Source organism: Chiloscyllium plagiosum, chromosome 21 (assembly GCF_004010195.1).
Source record: "Chiloscyllium plagiosum isolate BGI_BamShark_2017 chromosome 21, ASM401019v2, whole genome shotgun sequence".
Lineage (NCBI taxonomy): Eukaryota > Metazoa > Chordata > Chondrichthyes > Orectolobiformes > Hemiscylliidae > Chiloscyllium > Chiloscyllium plagiosum.
Window position 1 is genome coordinate 37,999,118 of NC_057730.1, and position 17,890 is coordinate 38,017,007.

The 17,890-nt window shown below is 41.6% G+C and overlaps 1 protein-coding gene across 3 annotated transcripts in view; it reads right to left on the minus strand.

The window, feature by feature from the left end:
• The window catches only part of zfand2a (zinc finger, AN1-type domain 2A), a 52,424-nt gene that overhangs the window by 28,031 nt on the left and 6,503 nt on the right, over positions 1-17,890 (minus strand). Inside the window, exons 2-4 of one of the 3 annotated variants that reach the window (XM_043711852.1) lie at positions 13,027-13,113; positions 2,555-2,682; positions 414-508 (exon numbers count right to left, since the gene is read on the minus strand). In XM_043711852.1, the coding sequence (XP_043567787.1) occupies positions 414-508; positions 2,555-2,609 (150 nt within the window). In that variant the 5' untranslated portion in view covers positions 2,610-2,682; positions 13,027-13,113. Of the gene's footprint in view, positions 1-413; positions 509-2,554; positions 2,683-2,798; positions 2,817-13,026; positions 13,114-17,890 lie in introns of those variants that run through there. The other 2 variants (XM_043711853.1, XM_043711851.1) reach the window with 2 other exon arrangements.

Below are 17,890 nucleotides of genomic sequence, written 5' to 3' on the forward strand. Positions count from 1 at the left end.
TCCTGACCTGCAGTCTTTTTCTTGACCTCTCCGCCTCCACCCTACTCCGACCTATCACCTTCACCTTGACCTCTTTCCACCTATCACATTTCCAACGCCCCTCCTCCAAGTCCCTCCTCCCTACCTTTTATCTTCTCCTGCTGAACACTCTCTGCTCATTCCTGAAGAAGGGCATGTGCCCGAAACGTCGAATCTTCTGTTCCCTAGATGCTGCCTGACCTGCTGTGCTGTTCCAGCAATAAAGTTTCAGCTTTGATCTCCAGCGTCTGCAGACCTCACTTTCTCCTCCAAAGGGAACAGCCCTCACTCAAGTTGGGAAATGTTAGATTTCAAATTAATTTGATAAGAGGCTGAACACAGATTCCATTGTCACTCAAACATTCAAAGCAAATAATTAAAAATGGAAAAAAAACCTTTTTATAAGATGATGTACACTTGTGCTGTTCATAGTTGATGTGATCCTTGCAGAAGATTTGCGAACATGCATCGCATTTCATGGGAAGAAAATCTGAAAGGCATAAGAGAATCCTCAGCAAGTCAAAGTGATGACAGGGAGAAATCACTTTAGCACATAAAAGGCACTATATAAATGCAAGTTCAATAAAACACTTATATAATAAAACATCCAAAAGTGTTTCACAGAAAGGTGATCTGACAAAAATTAACAGTGAGCTAAGAGACAAAATACTAAGACAGGTAACAAAACATTAGGACAAGGTTGGTTTTAAAGCATGCCTTAAAGCAAGGCAGAAAGATGGAAAGGTCTACAGAGAGAATCCAGAGCTGTTAGACAGGCAAAGTTAGGTTCAGCTTTCGTGGGACAAAAAGTGCTGGAAACGTAAAAGACCAATTAAAGGTTGGACAGGTTCAGCTTTTATCCTTTTTGATTTGAGAGGCAATTTGACTGAAGCATAAGACAAGATTCAGAGGGGTCTTGACTGGGTAGATACAGAGGGATGTTTCCTCTCATGGAATAATCTAAAGTTAGGAGTCACTGTTTAAAAATAAGGATACACTCACTAAACTTTTTTGCCCCCATCATAGAGGGTCATTAGTCTTTGGAATTTTCTTCTCGAAAAGGTGATGAAAGCAGATTCATAGAGTCATAGTCAGAGTCATCCAGCCCTTGAATATTTTTAAGACAGAAGTAAATAGATCTTGTTAGGCGAGGGGTTAAAAGACTATGTCGGCAGAAATGTAAATTTGAGGTGAAAGTCAAATCAGACATGACTTTACTGAATGACAGAACAGGCGTGAGGACTGAACAGCCTCATCCTGCTTCTAGTTCACATGACCATAATAGAAAGGGCTGCAAGTTTGAGTAAGGTTACAAACAAAAAGGAAGGTTCAAGGCCATTGAAAAATTTAATACAAGGATAATTGTAAAAGCAAAGCATTGGTAGAATCATAACCCAATGTCGATTGATGAGAAAAGACCAGTGTAATCAAACTTGGCGTTCATTAGAGTTTTGGAGCTTTACGCAAGGTAGAACACAGGAAGCCAGCCATTCAGAAGTACATTGGAATTGAGAGTCTAGATGAAACAAGAGCAAGGTATCAGCACTAGATACACTGAGACAAGGATGGGCACAAGTGACGCTAGAGGGAGAAACAGGCAGTCTTTGTAATGGAGAGGATATAGGGTCAGGAATTCAGCAAAGGATCAAAAAAGGTAAAGTTGGAAAGGAGCTGGATCAGCATTAAACAATTACAGAAAGTATGGCCACAAACTTGTTCAGTGGAAGTGAGGTAATGCCACAAGCTGTCTTTAAAATACCATGTCCAGCTTTGGTCTTCATATTTAAGGAAATACTTCCATTGGATGTGGCATAGTGAAGGCTTACTTGATTGGACTAGGAGATGACAGAGTGAGTCAACTAGGCCTATATTGTCTAGAATTCAACAGAAAGAGGAGCGATCTAATTGAGACTTTTAAGATTTAGAAGGAATTTCAAGGATAATTACTGAAGTTGTTTTCTGCAGTTAGGGTGTAAGGCCATAAGACATAGGAATAGGTGGTAGACATTTGGCCCCACAAGCCTGTTCCACCATTCAATAGGATCATGGCAGACCTGAACAAGATCTAGAACATGAGAGTCTCAGAAGGAGGGGATGATCTGGTAGAATGGAGATGAGGAAAATTTTCCTTACGAGAAGACTTATATATCTAGAAGTTCTTCACCTCAGATAGTCATGGATGCTCTATCAACAAACATGCACGATTGAGATAAAGCAATTTTTAGTCTCTCAGAATCAAGGTAGAGTGGATGAGAAACTGAAGAACAGCCATGATCGTATTGAATGGTGGTGTAAGCTCAAGTGGCCACATGGTCTATGCTTGCTCTTAATTTTGACAATTAACAATGGAGATGTAAATGGGGGACAAAAAATTGGGGGTATGGAAAACTAAATATAAGGGCAGACACCTAGGAAAGCTAAATATTGACTTGAAGTTTCTAATATGGACAGCTTTCTCTCTCCTATTCTAAGAAAAAAATGCAGCAGTGAAATGTTTGAAAGATGATTAATATTTTGGTGAAGTTTTCACCCTTACCCAGCCTTTTACAAGAACTCTCTGAACAATGTTGTCCCAATTCAGGAAACTCCATCTTGAGACGTGTATCCGGTCGGTATTATTGCTCAGGTGCTGGTATGTTCAAACCTGACTTTTCTGCTCGTTACCTGCGATGGCATACATGAGTTTGATTATTTGAAGTTCTATACACAATGTACTCAGACAATTCAGTGTTGGCAGTCAGCAAGCGTTACACTGCTATACAGACAATATGCATTAATACCTTTGGATGGATATTGGGTCCATGGAGAAGTCTGTCAATAAGACTTCAAAATTGATTCAAAGATTGAGATTCACTTCAGGTTACACTCAATGCAAAACAAAATCTGGAACTGCTGGGATTTTGAAGTATTTGATTTTCACACTGGCTAGCACAGGGTCATAAGACATGGGGCAGAAACAGGCTACTGACCCATCAAGTCTGTTGTTCAACCAAATCATGACTGATCTTCCTGCCTTATCCCCATTACCTTTGAATCCCCTACTGATTAAACATCTATCACAGCCTTGAATATGCTTAATGATTCAGCCTTAACAACTTTTAGTAAGCAATTTTAAAGAATGACTACTCAGATGGGATACACTTAGCGTCAGAGATCTGGATGGGACAGAATTTGTAAGAAGCGTCTAGGAGAGTTTTCTAGAGCAGTATGTCAATGACGAGGGAAGGGGCCATATTGGACCTGGTGTTGGGGAATGAGCCAGGCCAGGTGGTAAAAGTTGTGGTGGAGGATTTCACTGGGAATAGTGACAATTCTGCAAGTTTTAGAATACTCGTAGACAAGGATGAGTTGTCCTAAGGGAAAAGTACTAACCTAGGCCAAGGCCAATTATATCAAAATTTGGCAGGAGCTGGGAAATGTGGATTGGACACAGATATTTGAAGGGAAGTCCACATTTGATATATTGGAAGTTTTCAAAGATAGGTTAAAGATTGTGCAGGATAGGCATGTCCCATTGAAAGCAAAGGATAGGAAAGGCAAGATGCATGAACCGTGGATGACAGGAGAAATCGTATGACTCGTCAAGAGGAAAAGGGAAGTGTACATAAGGTCCAGGCAGGTAAGAACAGAACGGGCCCTGGAGGAATATCGGGATAGTAGGACCAGTCTTAAACGAGGAATCAAGCAGGCTAAAAAGGATCATGAAATAGCTTTCACGAGCACAATTAAGGAGAATCTCAAATCCTTTTATTCTTACACAAGAAGCAAGCAGGTAACTAGAGAAAGGTTTGGTCCACTAAAGGATAAGGAAGGCAGGCTGCGTGTTGAACCTGAGAAAATGGGTGAGATTCTGAATGATTATTTTGCATCACTGTTCACCGAGGAGAGGGACATGATGAATGTTGAGATTAGAGATAGAAGTTTGTTTACTCTGGATCACGTTGACATAAGTAGGGAAGAGGTGTTGGGTAGGCTAGAGGTTATTAAGGTGGACAGGATGGGATCTATCCCAGGTTACAGAGGGAGGCGAGAGAGGAAATAGCTGGGACCCTGATAGATACCTTTGTAGCATCCTTAAACACAGGTGAGGGGCAGGAGGACTGGAGGGTTGCTCATGTTGTCCCCCTGTACAAGAAGGGTAGCAGGGATATTCCGGGGAACTACAGACCAATAAGCCTGATATCAGTGGTAGGAAAGTTGCTGGAGAAGATACTGAGGGATAAGATCTATTTATATTTGGAAATGAATGAGCTTCTCAGTGAGAGACAACATGGTTTTGTGTGGAGGAGATTGTGCCTTACCAACTTAATAGAGTTCTTTGAGGAAGTGGCCAAGTTGATAGATGAAGGAAGGGCTGTAGATGCCATATACATTGACTTTAAGGTGTCTGATAAGGTTCCCCATGGTAAACTAATGGAGAAAATGAAGTCACATGGTGTGCAGGGTGTTCTAGCTAGGTGGATAAAGAACTGCTTGAGCAACAGGAGACAGTAGTAGTTGAAGGGAGTTTCTCAAAATGGAGAAAGGTGACCTGTGGTGTTCCACAAGGATCAGTGCTGGGGCCACTGTTGTTTGTGATAAACATAAATGATCTGGAAGAGGGCACTTTTGGTATTATCAGCAAGTTTGCAGATGACATGAAAATTGGTGGAGTAGCAGAAAGCAGAGGACTGTCAAAGAGTACAGCGGAATATAGATAGATTGGCAAGGTGGGAGGAGAAGTGACAGATGGAGTTCAATCCAGGCAAATGCGAGGTGATGCATTTTGGAAAGTCAAATTAGACAGCGAATTATACAGTAAATGGAAGAGCCTTGGGAAAAGTTGATGAGCAGAGAGATCTGGGAGCTCAGGTCCATTGTACCCTGAAGGTTGCTGCACATGTGGATGGGGTGGTCAAGGCGGCATATGGTATGCTTTCCGTCATCGGATGGGGTATCAAATGTAAGAGCTGGCAGGTCATGTTAAAATTGGACAAGACATTGATTCGGCCCGCATTTAGAATACTGTGTACAGTTCTGGTCACCACATTACCAAAAGGATGTGGACACTTTGGAGAGGGTGCAGAGAAGGTTTACGAGGATGTTGCCTGGTATGGAAGGTGCTAGCTACGAAGAAAAGTTTAGTAGGTTAGGTTTGTTATCAATAGAAAAAAAGGAGATTGAGGGGGGACCTGACTGAGGTCTACAAAACATGAAGGGTATGAACAGGGTTGATAGAGATAAGCTTTTTCCCCAGGGTTAAGGATTCAATAACGAAAAGTCACGTTTTCAAGGTGAGAGGTGAAAAGTTTAAGGGGGATACATACGGCAAGTCCTTTACACAGAGGGTGGTAGGTGCCTGGAACGCGCTGCCAGCAGAGGTAGCAGAGGCAGGCACGGTAGATTCGTTTAAGATGCGTCTGCACAGATGCATGAGTAGGTGGGGAGCAGAGGGATACAGAAGCTTAGGAATTGGGCGACAGGTTTAGACATTGGATTTGGATCAGCTCAGGCTTGGAGGGCCAAAGGGCCAAAGGGCCTGTTCCTGGGCTGTAAATTTTCTTTGTTCTTTGAGGCTGGTACAGTAGAGAAGAGGAGCACATTAAATAGTCAAGGCAGGCAAGAGCAAAGCAGAGAACAAGGTAAGACTGATCAATTAAACTCCATTTATTTAAATGCAAGAGGCCTGACAGGTAATGCAGATGAACTCAAGGCATGTTTGAGAATGTGGGATTGGGATTTCATAGCTATTGTCGAAATGGGGCTCGGGGGGGCAGGACTGACAGCTTAATGTGCCAGGTTGTAGATGCTATAGGAAGGGAGGCAAGAGAGGAGGGGGAATGGCATTTTTGGTTCAGGATAACATTACAGCTGTACTTAGATATACATGGGAAAACATCTCAGTGAAGTTACATGGGTGGAACTGAGAAGCAGGAAAGGGCTGAGAAGCAAATATGTAAAAAGATCACATATCTGTACGAATAATAGAGCTGTAATGGTAGGGGATTTTAACTTGCCAAATGCAGACTGGGACTGCCATAGTGTTAAGGGCTTGGATGGAGAGGAATTTGTGATGTGTGTACAAGAAAACTTTCTTATTCAGTATGTGGATGTACCTACTAGAGGAGGAGCAAAACTTAACCTTTTCTTTGACATAAAGCAGGGCAAATGTCTAAGGTGTCAGTTGGGGAGCACTTTGGGGCCAGTGATCTTAATTCTCGTTTCAAAATAGTTATGGAAAAGAATAGATCTGATCTAAAAATTCAAGTTCTAAATTGGAGTAAGGCCAATTTTGATGGTATTAGGCAAGAACTTTTAAAAGTTGATTGGGAGAGGCTTTTGCAGGTAAAGGGACAGTTGGAAAGGGAGAGGCCTTTAAAAATGAGATAATCAGAGTTCAGAGACAGTGTGTTCTTGTTAGTGTGAAGGATAAGTCTGGTAGCTGCAGGGAATGCCGGATGACAAGAGAGATTGAGGCTCTGGTCAAGAAAAAGGAGGAGGCTTATGTCAGGTATAGACAGCTGGGATGAAGTGAATCCCTCGAGGAATATAAGGATAGTGGGAGTATACTGCAGAAGGAAATCAGGAGGGCAGAAAGCTTTGGCAAATAGGGTTAAGAAAAATCCAAACATATTCTACAAATACACTAAGGGAAAGTGTAACTTGGATAAGTACAGGGCCATTCCTGAGTGGAACAAGAGTTGGGTGAGATACTAAATGCGTATTTTTATCATCAGTATGTACTGTGGAGGAGGACATTGGAGCTAGAGAACTTGGGGAAATAATGATATATTGAAAAAGTGTCCATTTAAAGGAGGTGGTGGTGCTGGATGTCTTTAAATGCATAAAGGTGGATAAACCCCCAGGATGTGATCAGGTGCAGAGGGTTGTTTTTCAGGCTGGAGGCCTGTGATCAGTGGTGTGCTGCAAGGATCCACTGCCTTTCGTCATTGTATAAATGATTTGAATGTGAATATAAAAAGTATAGTTAGTAAGTTTGCAAATGACACCAAAATCAAGATATTGTGAACAGTCAAGGAGGTTATCTGACAGTACAACAGGACCTTGATCAGATGGGCCAATGAACCAAGAAGTGACAGATGGGGGTTCATTTAGCTAGATTTGAGGTGGAGCATGTTGGTAAGGCAAATCAGGGCACAACTGATATAGTTAATGGTAGAGTCCTGAGGAGTGCTGCCGAACAAAGGGACATCGGGATGTAGGTGCAGTTTCCTTGGAAGTGGACTAACCGATAGACTGAGTGGTCAAGCAGGCATTTGGCATGCTTGCCTTCATTGATCAGACAACTGATTATTGGAGTTGAGAAGTTATGTTGAATCTGTAGAATATTGCATTCAATTCTGGTCTTCTTGTTATAGAAAAGGTGCTGGTAAACTTGAAAAGGTTCAGAAAAGATTTACAAGGATGCTGCCACGATTGGAAGATTTAAGCTGTTGAAAGGCTGAATAATCTGGGACCTAGCTCTCTGGACCATCAGAGACGGAGGTATGACCTTAGAGATGTTTATAAAATTATGAGGGGCATGGATAGGATAAATAGCCAAGATCTTTTCCCCAGGGTAGGGGAGTTCAAAACTAGAAGGTATAGGCTTGAAGGCAAAAAGGGGAAGATTTAAAAGGGTTTTAAGGGGCAACTTTTTAATGCAGAGGGTGGTGTGTGTATGGAATGAGCTATCAGGGAAGTGGTGATGGTGGACACAATTGCAACATTTTATTTAAAATGCTCCTGGATGGGTATATGAATAGGAAGGGTTTAGAGGGATATGGGCCAAATGCTAGTAAAAGAGACTAGATCAGTTTAGGATATCTAGTCGGAATGGAGGAGTTGGACCAAAGGGTCTGTTTCCATGCTGTCTCACTCTGACTATGACTCTAAATTAGTTAAACATGATTTCCCTTTGGCAAAATGATGTTGGCTCTGGCTAATTCCATCAAACTTATCCAACTACACTGTTATAACACCTTAAATAATAGCTTTTAACATTTTCCCTGTGACAGCTGTTAAGCTAACTTGCTTGTTTTCTGCCACCCTCCCTTTTTGAATAACAATTTTATTTATTGTCACATGAATCTTATTACAATATACAGCGAAGTGTTACACAGTGTTGGCACTGTCTGGCGCCATCTTACAACACAAAAACTAAACAAAACAGAATATAAAGGCAAAAAAATGAAAAAATACAGTAAGTGTCCAACGCGATAGTACTTCGAGTTAAGTGCTCGATCTTGGGCAATGGGCCTTATTTTCCACATTAATTTCTTCTTCTGGTGCCTTTTTCCCCACTCTGACTCATCAAATTCCCAAATATGGGTCATTGTTCCCACTATTTAATTTAAAATCCATTCTACTTCCCTAGTTAGGCAGTTTGCCAGAACACCAGTGCCAGTACACTTCAAATGTAGACCCCCAACAGTACAGATCCCACTTTAATAATTACTGCATTCTTCCACTGCAAGAGGATCTGTCGTGTTCCTTTCCACTTCACGTCTACTGCAGGGTCATTGTTTACAACTACCTAGCCGGTACCAGTTATTTGTCCTCTTCCAATACCCAGGGAGTATTTGCTAAAACTGTCTGCAGGAAGCATGATCTACTGGTCCACAATGGGCATCACTGCACTAGAGTTGCTCAGTACTCTCAAACATCTCACCAATCCACTGGGTATTTGTCAAAAAAAAAATTTTCATGACATACAAGCTTACTGCAGGATCCAGTAGCAATCCCCAAGAGCAAAATACATCAATTTGACGAATTTCATTATACTTGTTTTAATTAAGATAAGAATTTATTCATTTTACAACAATCATGGTAATATTAAAAAGGAGAAGCTAAAGGAGAGTTAGGATTATAGTTTCTAGCATCGACAATTCAGTGAATAGTCTTTGATTTGTTTTAATATAATGGACAATTTTCCCTCCAAACTATATCAGGTGCCATATATATTAAAAGGGCTAACAGTAGGATTAATATCCACATAGAATTTCAGGAGAATTCAGATAACTGGAGGGCACAATTATTGGATTGTGAAGTCTTCAGATTTGAAACACTGACTGTTTCTTCTTCCAAAGAAGCTGCAGCATCTAAGTTTGACCAACATTTTCTGTTTTTATTACAGCAGAATTACTTCCATGTTGACTGGTTCTTACAGTACCAGCCAGGTTTAAGCAAACACACTTTCAAATTTGTGTTGAAGCAAGAATTGATCAGGAGGCAACGTTCCTCTGTGGGGCAGGATATATCACAACATGTCAGAATGACCATTTCTGAACCCAAAGAAATTCCCACTCAAATGGTTTCTACAGCTTATTTTCAGCTTTGAACAGATATGGAGTAACCATCTGAGGAAAGATCAAATATTGCCATGAACCAAGTTGATTGAATAAGATAAACATAGCCTCCTTTGACGCTAATACTTTTCATTAACAGTCACTATACATTGTGCAGCAGTTGCTATAAATTTAAACTAATTTAAATTATTTCCAATGGTTGAAGTGAATCAAGCCATATGGCCACAAATTTTCGATGGGAGAAAGTGAGGACGGCCGATGCTGGAGATCAGAGTTGAAGACTGTGGTGCTGGAGAAGGAGCAGGAGAATCAACATTTCAAGCATAAGCCTGATGAAGGGCTTATACTCAAAATGTTGATTTTCCTGCTCCTTGGATGCTGCCTGATCGGCTGTGCTTTTCCAGTACCACACACTTCTACACAGAATTTAGATCCAAATAATACATCAGCTGCCAGCCTGTCAGTTGACTCAAAGGAACGGGAGTTAGAAGGAACATGAAGAAAAACAAACTAGTGCTCCCATTCTCGACTGCTACTATAAAAACCATGGCCAAGACTCAGACTTGGTTGATATATACTTGCCAAGATCAATATTGACAGTTTTCCATCGAATGCGAACAGAGAGCTTGGAAGGGGCACCAGAAGGTGAACCAGATCCACAGTATTATACTCATAAGGTTTTGAAGGCAAATTGAGTTTTAACATTTACTTTACTTGCCAGGAAAATCAATTTAAATTGTATTTGACCAAGCCAATGAAAACTAAACTTTCAACTTAAAACATGTTTACAGAAATTCTGAGGAGAAACAATGGTGTAGCATGTGCTGAAAACACCAATGGGAATAAAAACATGTTTACTGGATATAACTGCTGAAATCAATGTAGCTACAAAAGGTGATGCTAAACTGGATTAGAAGTATGGATATATTTAGTAATAAATATTTTTGTTTCTACTTCTGTCAGCTTACACCACTGCCAACTGTCATAATAACCCCAAACCTCTCTTACTGGAGTGATTTGGAGAAGTTATTCAACAAAAACAACTGTATTGTTTTCATATTGGCCTAAAGTTCCTTCCCAAGAGAGATTCTCATTTCAGATGTTGACATGTTATACTTTTCCAGCCCTTGGTTCTGAGATTTTCCTTTATCAGTGATTTTCTTCATCAAGTCATTTGCAACATTCAATGTTTACATTTAACATGAGGCACCAAAGAAATAGGGGGCAGGAGTGTTGTGGCTCTGTTTACACTCCAACCTATGCCACAAAACTATCAAATAGGATGCTGTACAGGATGTTAGTGGGGCCCCAACTGGAGTATTGTGTTCAGTTTTGGTCACCTTGCTATAGGAAGATTGTTATTTAACTGGAAAAGTGTGCAGAAGAAATTTCCAAGGTCTGGATTATTGGGAGAGGTTGGGCAAGCTGGGACTTTTTTCTTTAGAACATAGGAGACTGAGGGGGGAATTTACAGAAGTGCGTAAGAAAATGAGAAGCATGGATAGGGTGAATGCACTTTGTCTTTTTCCGAGGGTTGGGGAATCAAGGACCAGAGCGCATCAGTTTTAGGTTAGAGAGGAAAGAATAAAAGGGAACCTGAGGAGCAACATTCTTTTTTACACAGAGGGCGGTACCCATATGGAATGAGCTGCCAGTGGAAGTGGTTGACATTAATAACATTTAAAAGGCATTTGAACAAATACATGGATAGAAAAGATTTAGAAGAATATGGGCCAAGTGCAGGGAAATGGGTTAGCGTGGATGGACATTTGGTCAGCATGAACCAGTTTGGGCCAAAGGGCCTGTCTCTGAGCTGTAGGACACTGACTCTATGGTTCATCTATAGCCTCAGAGTAGATACTGGAAAATATAGAGGACAACCAGGGACTCCAAAGGGACAAAGACTGTACAACATTTTGGGTCACAAAACCAAGCAATTGCTCAATGTATTTACAACAGTTTGAATTTTCTTTAGTATAACAAAAAATCCTTAAGAGTTTAGAAAGCAACAATTTGACACAGAGTCACAGTGCTAACAGGTAAAAGAGGTAGGATTTAAGAAGCATCTTAAAGGGAGCAGGGACGGTTTAGGGAGGAGGATGAAGAGTTTATAGCCAAGGCTGCCAAAGGCAGGGCTGTCAATAGTGGAACAACTAAAACTGGATGTGCAAGAAGCCAGAACGAGAGCTGTGCAATACCTCAAGAGTTGTAGAGATGAAGAGGGTTACAGAGATAGAGAAAAATGTCACCAGTTTGAGCACAAGATTTTGCAGCTTGAGTGTTGGCTGGAGACAACAGTACATTTGCAAAGCAGAGTTACTTGGATAGCACATTTTTTTTTAAGTAATCACTCACAGGTTACATGCAGTCAGAGGGGGAATGGGTGACCAGTCAGAATGCAGGCAGCTAGTGAGGAAAGCCACCTGACAGAGTTTGTTAGAAAATAGTAAGGGGCAAGCCGCAAAATCCCTTTGTCTAATCCCTTTGATGTGTTCTAACATCATACTCTTTACAACAGACTTCCACCATTTTTCCAACAACTGATGTTAGGTTAAAAAAGTCTAATTCCCTGTGTTTTTTTAAAAAAATGCGATGGGATTACATTTGTCACTCCCCAATCTGCCAGGATTGTTCCAGAATCTGTAGAATTTTTGGGAGATGACTACCAATGCATCTATTGCCAAAGTCACCTCCTTTAGTATTGTGATGTAGATTGTCAGGCCTATTACAATAATAAAGAAAATTATATTAGAGAAAATCACTTGCAGTGGCAGCCAATACACTGGTGAAGATAGAGTTATGAGAGAAAGATCCAAGTTTATGGCTAGGGTAAGGTAACTAGAGTTTGGACATGAAAGTCCGGGAAGTGGCAGAGGCCACTGGGCGAATGGGATTGTCATTACTGAGACCAATGAACATGCTTGCTTGAAGGTGAGAGGAGAGATGACAGTGATCAGAGGGTTAAGACAAAAATATACAGTACAGAAAGTAAACGGCATTATTTTTGTAAAGTTTACTTTGAAATAGTGAGCAATTTTAGTAGATAATAGCAAGAAACAGCTAACGTTTTGAGTCCAGTGATCCTTTGTTCGAACTGAAAATAACTGGGTACAGGTGCTATTTATGCTGATGGACATAGGGAATGAGAGAATGGATAGAATACATAAAAACAGTTTCAGAGAGAGAATAGAGACAGGCAAATAGAGCAATTAACAGCAATCTCTTTGCTTATATATACCTTTTATGGTCCCTTGCTGGACACTGTTTCCAATACTCTATTCACTCCCCAACCCATCATCACCATAAGTACCAATATCACCCTCTCCCAATATTTTCAGTTCTGACAAAAGCCACTGGACTTGAAGCATTAACTTTTTTCTCTACATATGCTGCCAGACCTGATTTTTCTCCAGCACTTTTGGTTTTTGCTTCAGATTTCTAGCATCCGCAGTGCCTTGTTTTTATTGACAGGTACAGGCTTGCAGGAAGACTTCACTGAAGATGTTCCAACTCCTCAGCCAGGTTAGAAGCTTATTAGCCAAACAGCAATTATACCCATGCAACAGGCTGTTTATCCTGAATGTTTTACCAACAAACTAAAATTAATAGCTCACATGAAGGCAAGGTTAGTCTTGAACTGCAGTTGCCAATGCAGTAACTGTTTCATACAATGGAAGTGACAAATTTTCTCAATTTTACAAGTGAACACTTCAGCACTTACTGAGACAGCAAATGTCTGTACTTCACACTTTCCGTGGTGGATCCGGCACTTCAGCAAGGATTATAGCTTATCAAATCATGACAAGTCCTACAGTGACAGGGAGAGGCTCACATGTAAACCTGAAATGCTACACCACCACTGTATTATGAATTCGCACAGGTACAACTACAATCATATCAACTTTATACCAATCAGAGGTAAATGAAGCAGCATTTTCAGTAGCTGAGACCAAATTTAAGGTGTAACTTTTAAAAAAAAAAATTATTGGGAGTGTCTCATTCAGACTGTAACATGGAGTAGTCATCGCCAGGGCTGCCAGTTGACAATAATTCTTAAAGGTTTAGTGGTCAGTCTGTCCAGGCAAGCCGATGTTATTACCCTGTACAAATTGGCCCGAACCTCTGGTGTAGGTACACAGTGGTCCTATGGTAGGATGGTGCATGGTCAAACTTGAACACAGTATGTTGGTTGAATGATCACAAGACAAAGTCTGATTTCACAGTACTAACAACCTTGAAATCTATTAAAGACAGTTTCATTAGCTTCCTCCCTGCAGTTAGAGGTTTAGCCCTTACTCTGTCAAACTTACAATGCCTCACTATAACTTTCCAACAAAAGTAATTGAATATTTTTACTTTTCCTTTTTCAAAACATAAAATTGGCACAAAACAGAAGGGGCATCTGTATCACGACTGGCGCTTCATGCCAAAAATCATGACTGTGATAAAATACTTTCCCCTTGTCTGAACAAATGCAATGCCAACAACACTTTCATTTCTCAACTCATTCCATTCAGGACAAACCAGCCCACTTGATAGGCCTAGTAGGGTCATCTGCCATCTTGAACTTCCACTCATTCCATCCACCCAGTACACTAGAACTGCAGGTTGGACAAGCTAAAAGTTTCAATGGCACCTTTTAAACCAGAGGCCTCTACTGCCTCATGAACAGGGACACCAGGTCTATGGCAACACTGCCACCAAGTCACACATCATCTCAATTTAAACGGTTTCGCTTTTCCTTTATGCAAGTCTAGAGCTCTCCCATGTTCAGCACTGTGGAGTAAACCTTCACACTGACTGGAGTGGATGAAAAGGCAACTTATTATCACCTTAAGTGTTATTAGAGATGCTCGCAACCCATGAATAAATAAATAGTTGCAGTATTAGCCACAAAACCATTGCCAGGAAGAGAAAGCACCCACTTTTTTTGTGCAGATTCTCCCCTTGTCCAATAGAATGATCAGTAATTGCACTGAACAACAAAGTGTGAGAGACTCACCAATATCTACCATTATGGTGTACACATAATGCCGCCGTGGGGCGGCACGGTGGCACAGTGATTAGCACTGCTGCCTCACAGCGATTAGCACTGCTGCCTCACAGCGCCAGAGACCTGGGTTCAATTCCCGACTCAGGCGACTGACTGTGTGGAGTTTGCACATTCTCCCCGTGTCTGTGTGGGTTTCCTCCGGGTGCTCCGGTTTCCTCCCACAGTTCAAAGATGTGCAGGGTCAGGTGAATTGGCCATGCTAAATTGCCCGTAGTGTTAGGTAAGGGGTAAATGTAGGGGTATGGGTGGGTTGCGCTTCGGCGGGTCGGTGTGGACTTGTTGGGCCAAAGGGCCTGTTTCCACACTGTAATGTAATCTAATCTAATCAAAACATACACTGGGAGAAAAATCACTAGGGGATCAATGACCCTCTCTGGGGAATCATATAAAAGGACAACTGTGAAGGGACAGTTTTTCTATCTCCATGAGCAGCTCAAGTTTCTCCACCACAACTGTGCCACACAAAAACAGAAAGATCCTCTGTTTCATCCTTCAGCTACACTCAACTGGGACAGTAGTAGGGTTCCTTTCATTAACCTCAATTCCTGGAGATTAGGAAGGAAAATTGGAAAGGGTTCCTGCTCTTGAATCACAAGCCAGTTACCCCTGTTACTGAAGCAAATTACTGATGAGTACATCCAGAGCCCACAGTAGCTTACCCAATAAAGAGCATACATCTTAGGAGAGAGACTTAATCTGTTGTGATATTTAGTTATAGATCCCAGGTTTTGATGATTCAGAGTCAGCTTGCGGCAACAAAGTTACAATTAACTTAATGTCCTTGGGTTAGAGAAGGAAAGATCGCACTGTCAGAACAGGTCAGGATTGGTGGTTATGTTTCGCATTCTCAAACATCTTGCCAACAGTCATTGTCTGCAAAAACATACATTTGCTTATGAAGTCAATAATGAAGTAAACGCCCCAACATGGAGAAGTCATAATGCTAGTACCACAAGGTATGAAAGCTCAAGCCCTACTTGTATCAAGAGTCCCTCTTTATACAGCAGAGAAATTTTAAAAATGTCGTCATTACCAACTACCTAATTTGCAGTGACAGACCAAAACAATCACCAAAGTTTAAGAAGGATAATAAACTATGCATCAGTCTACAAGAAATTTGCTCTCAGACCAGTTATCATTCTGTGTGGACTGAGCTCACGTGGCATATATATTTATTACACTGATATATCCAAAGGTAGTTAGGGGTGAATCATTCTCACCCAAAGTGCAAGTACACACAATCTCTACTAGCTTTCAAGTCACATTTGTGCAAATCAATTCTCACTCAAGCTTTCAACTTATCAGTGATGCTACAACAGCATTGCATTCAAAATGTAACACTTGAAACCAATACTATTGAGGTTTCCTTAAGTTATATATTCCAACATTTTTGAATTACTTGCAAGCAGCAAAAAATGACAAACCATCAATCACCTATTCGAACACACTAGCCTGAGTTACTGACAGCCTCCAGCCTCCTAACCATCTGTATTCCCTGATGAACCAATTTTATTAAATAATTGACGATACAAAACAACAAGATGCCAAGCACATCTGCAGAAGTAAAACTACGGACTATTCTGAGATCCATCCAAAATGCTTTCCATCACCTGGATGGAGTTACAATACTGTCATTTGCAGAATTTTTGGTTTGTAATGACAGAAGGAGAACATGACAAGTGGCAGCACAGTGGCTCAGTGGTGAGTACTGCTGCCTCACAGCACCAGGGACCCAGGTTCGATTCCAGCCTCGGGCAACTATCTGTGTGGAGTTTGCACATTCCCCCTGTGTCGGTATGGGTGTCCTCCGGGTGCTCCAGTTTCCTCCCACAGTCCAAAGATGTGCAAGTCAGGTAGATTGACCAGGCTAAATTGCCCACAGTGTTAGGTGCATTAGTTAGAGGAAAATGGTCTGGGTGGGTCGCTTTTCAGAGGGTCGGTGTGGACTTGTTGGGCCGAAGGGCCTGTTTCCACACTATAGGGAATCTAATCTATCAGCAGGAAAAAAACGAGACAGATGTGGTCACAGGGAGCTTTCAGAGGAGATAAGGCAGCAATACCCAGAGGACTGAAGGCACAATAGAACTTCCACTTTGAGTCATACAGCACAGAAACAGACCCATCAGTCCAACTCGCCCAGACCAACCATAATCCCAAACTAAACTAGTCCCACCTGTCTGCAGTTGGCCCATATCCTTCCAAACATGTGTGCCTCTCTCCCTTCTGCCTCCCCACCGTCTCACCCAAGTTCTCTCCCTCTTTCACTCCACCCAACAACCAAATTCTCTCTCCCTTTCTGTCTTACCTGGATTCTCTCCCTCCCTCTCTACCCAAATCTTCTCTCTCTCTCCCATACTGTGCCTCTTCATCTTCTCTCGCTGCTCCCACGGCTTCTCACCTGTTCCTTCCTCCTAGGGCAGGTGACTGAGGTGTCAGTGGGGGAGCACTTTGGGGCCAGCAACTATAAATCTATTTGTTTTAAAATAGCGATGGAAAAGGATAGACCAGATATAGAAGTTAAAGTTCTAAATTTTAGAAAGGCCAATTTTGACGGTATTAGGCAAGATCTTTCGAAAGCTGATTGGAGGCAGATGTTTGCAGGTAAAGGGACGGTTGGAAAATGGGAAGCCTTCAGAAATGAAATAACAAGAATCCAGAGAAAGTATATTCCTGTCAGGGTGAAAGGGAAGGCTGGTAAGTATAGGGAATGCTGGATGACTAAAGAAATTGAGAGTTTGGTTAAGAAAAAGAAGGAAGCATATGTCAGGTAGGGACAGGATTGATCAACTGAATCCTTAGAAGAGTATAAAGGCAGAAGGAGTATACTTAAGAGGGAAATCAGTAGGGTAAAAAAAGGACATGAGATAGCTTTGGCAAATAGAATTAAGGAGAATCCAAAGGGTTTTTGCAAATATATTAAGGACAAAAAGTTAACTAGGGAGAGAATAGGGCCCCTCAAAGATCAGCAAGGCGGCCTTTGTGTGGAGCCACAGAAAATGGAGGAGATACTAAATGAATATTTTGCATCAGTATTTACTGTGGAAAAGGATATGGAAGATATAGACTGCAGGGAAATAGCTGATGACATCTTGCAAAATGTCCAGATTACAGAGGAGGAAGTGCTGGATGCCTTGAAACGGATAAAGGTGGGCGGCACGGTGGCACAGTGGTTAGCACTGCTGCCTTACAGTGCCAGAGACCCGGGTTCAATTCCCGCCTCAGGCGACTGACTGTGTGGAGTTTGCACGTTCTCCCCGTGTCTGCGTGGTTTTCCTTCGGGTGCTCCGGTTTCCTCCCACAGTCCAAAGATGTGCAGGTCAGGTGGATTGGCCATGCTAAATTGCCCGTAGTGTTAGGTAATGGGTAAATGCAGGTGTATGGGTGCGTTGCGCTTCGGTGGGGCGGTGAGGACTTGTTGGGCCGAAGGGCCTGTTTCCACACTGTAAGTAATCTAATCTAATCTAAAAAATCCCCAGGACCTGATCAGTGTACCTGAGAACTCTGTGGGAAGCTAGAGAAGTGATTGCTGGGC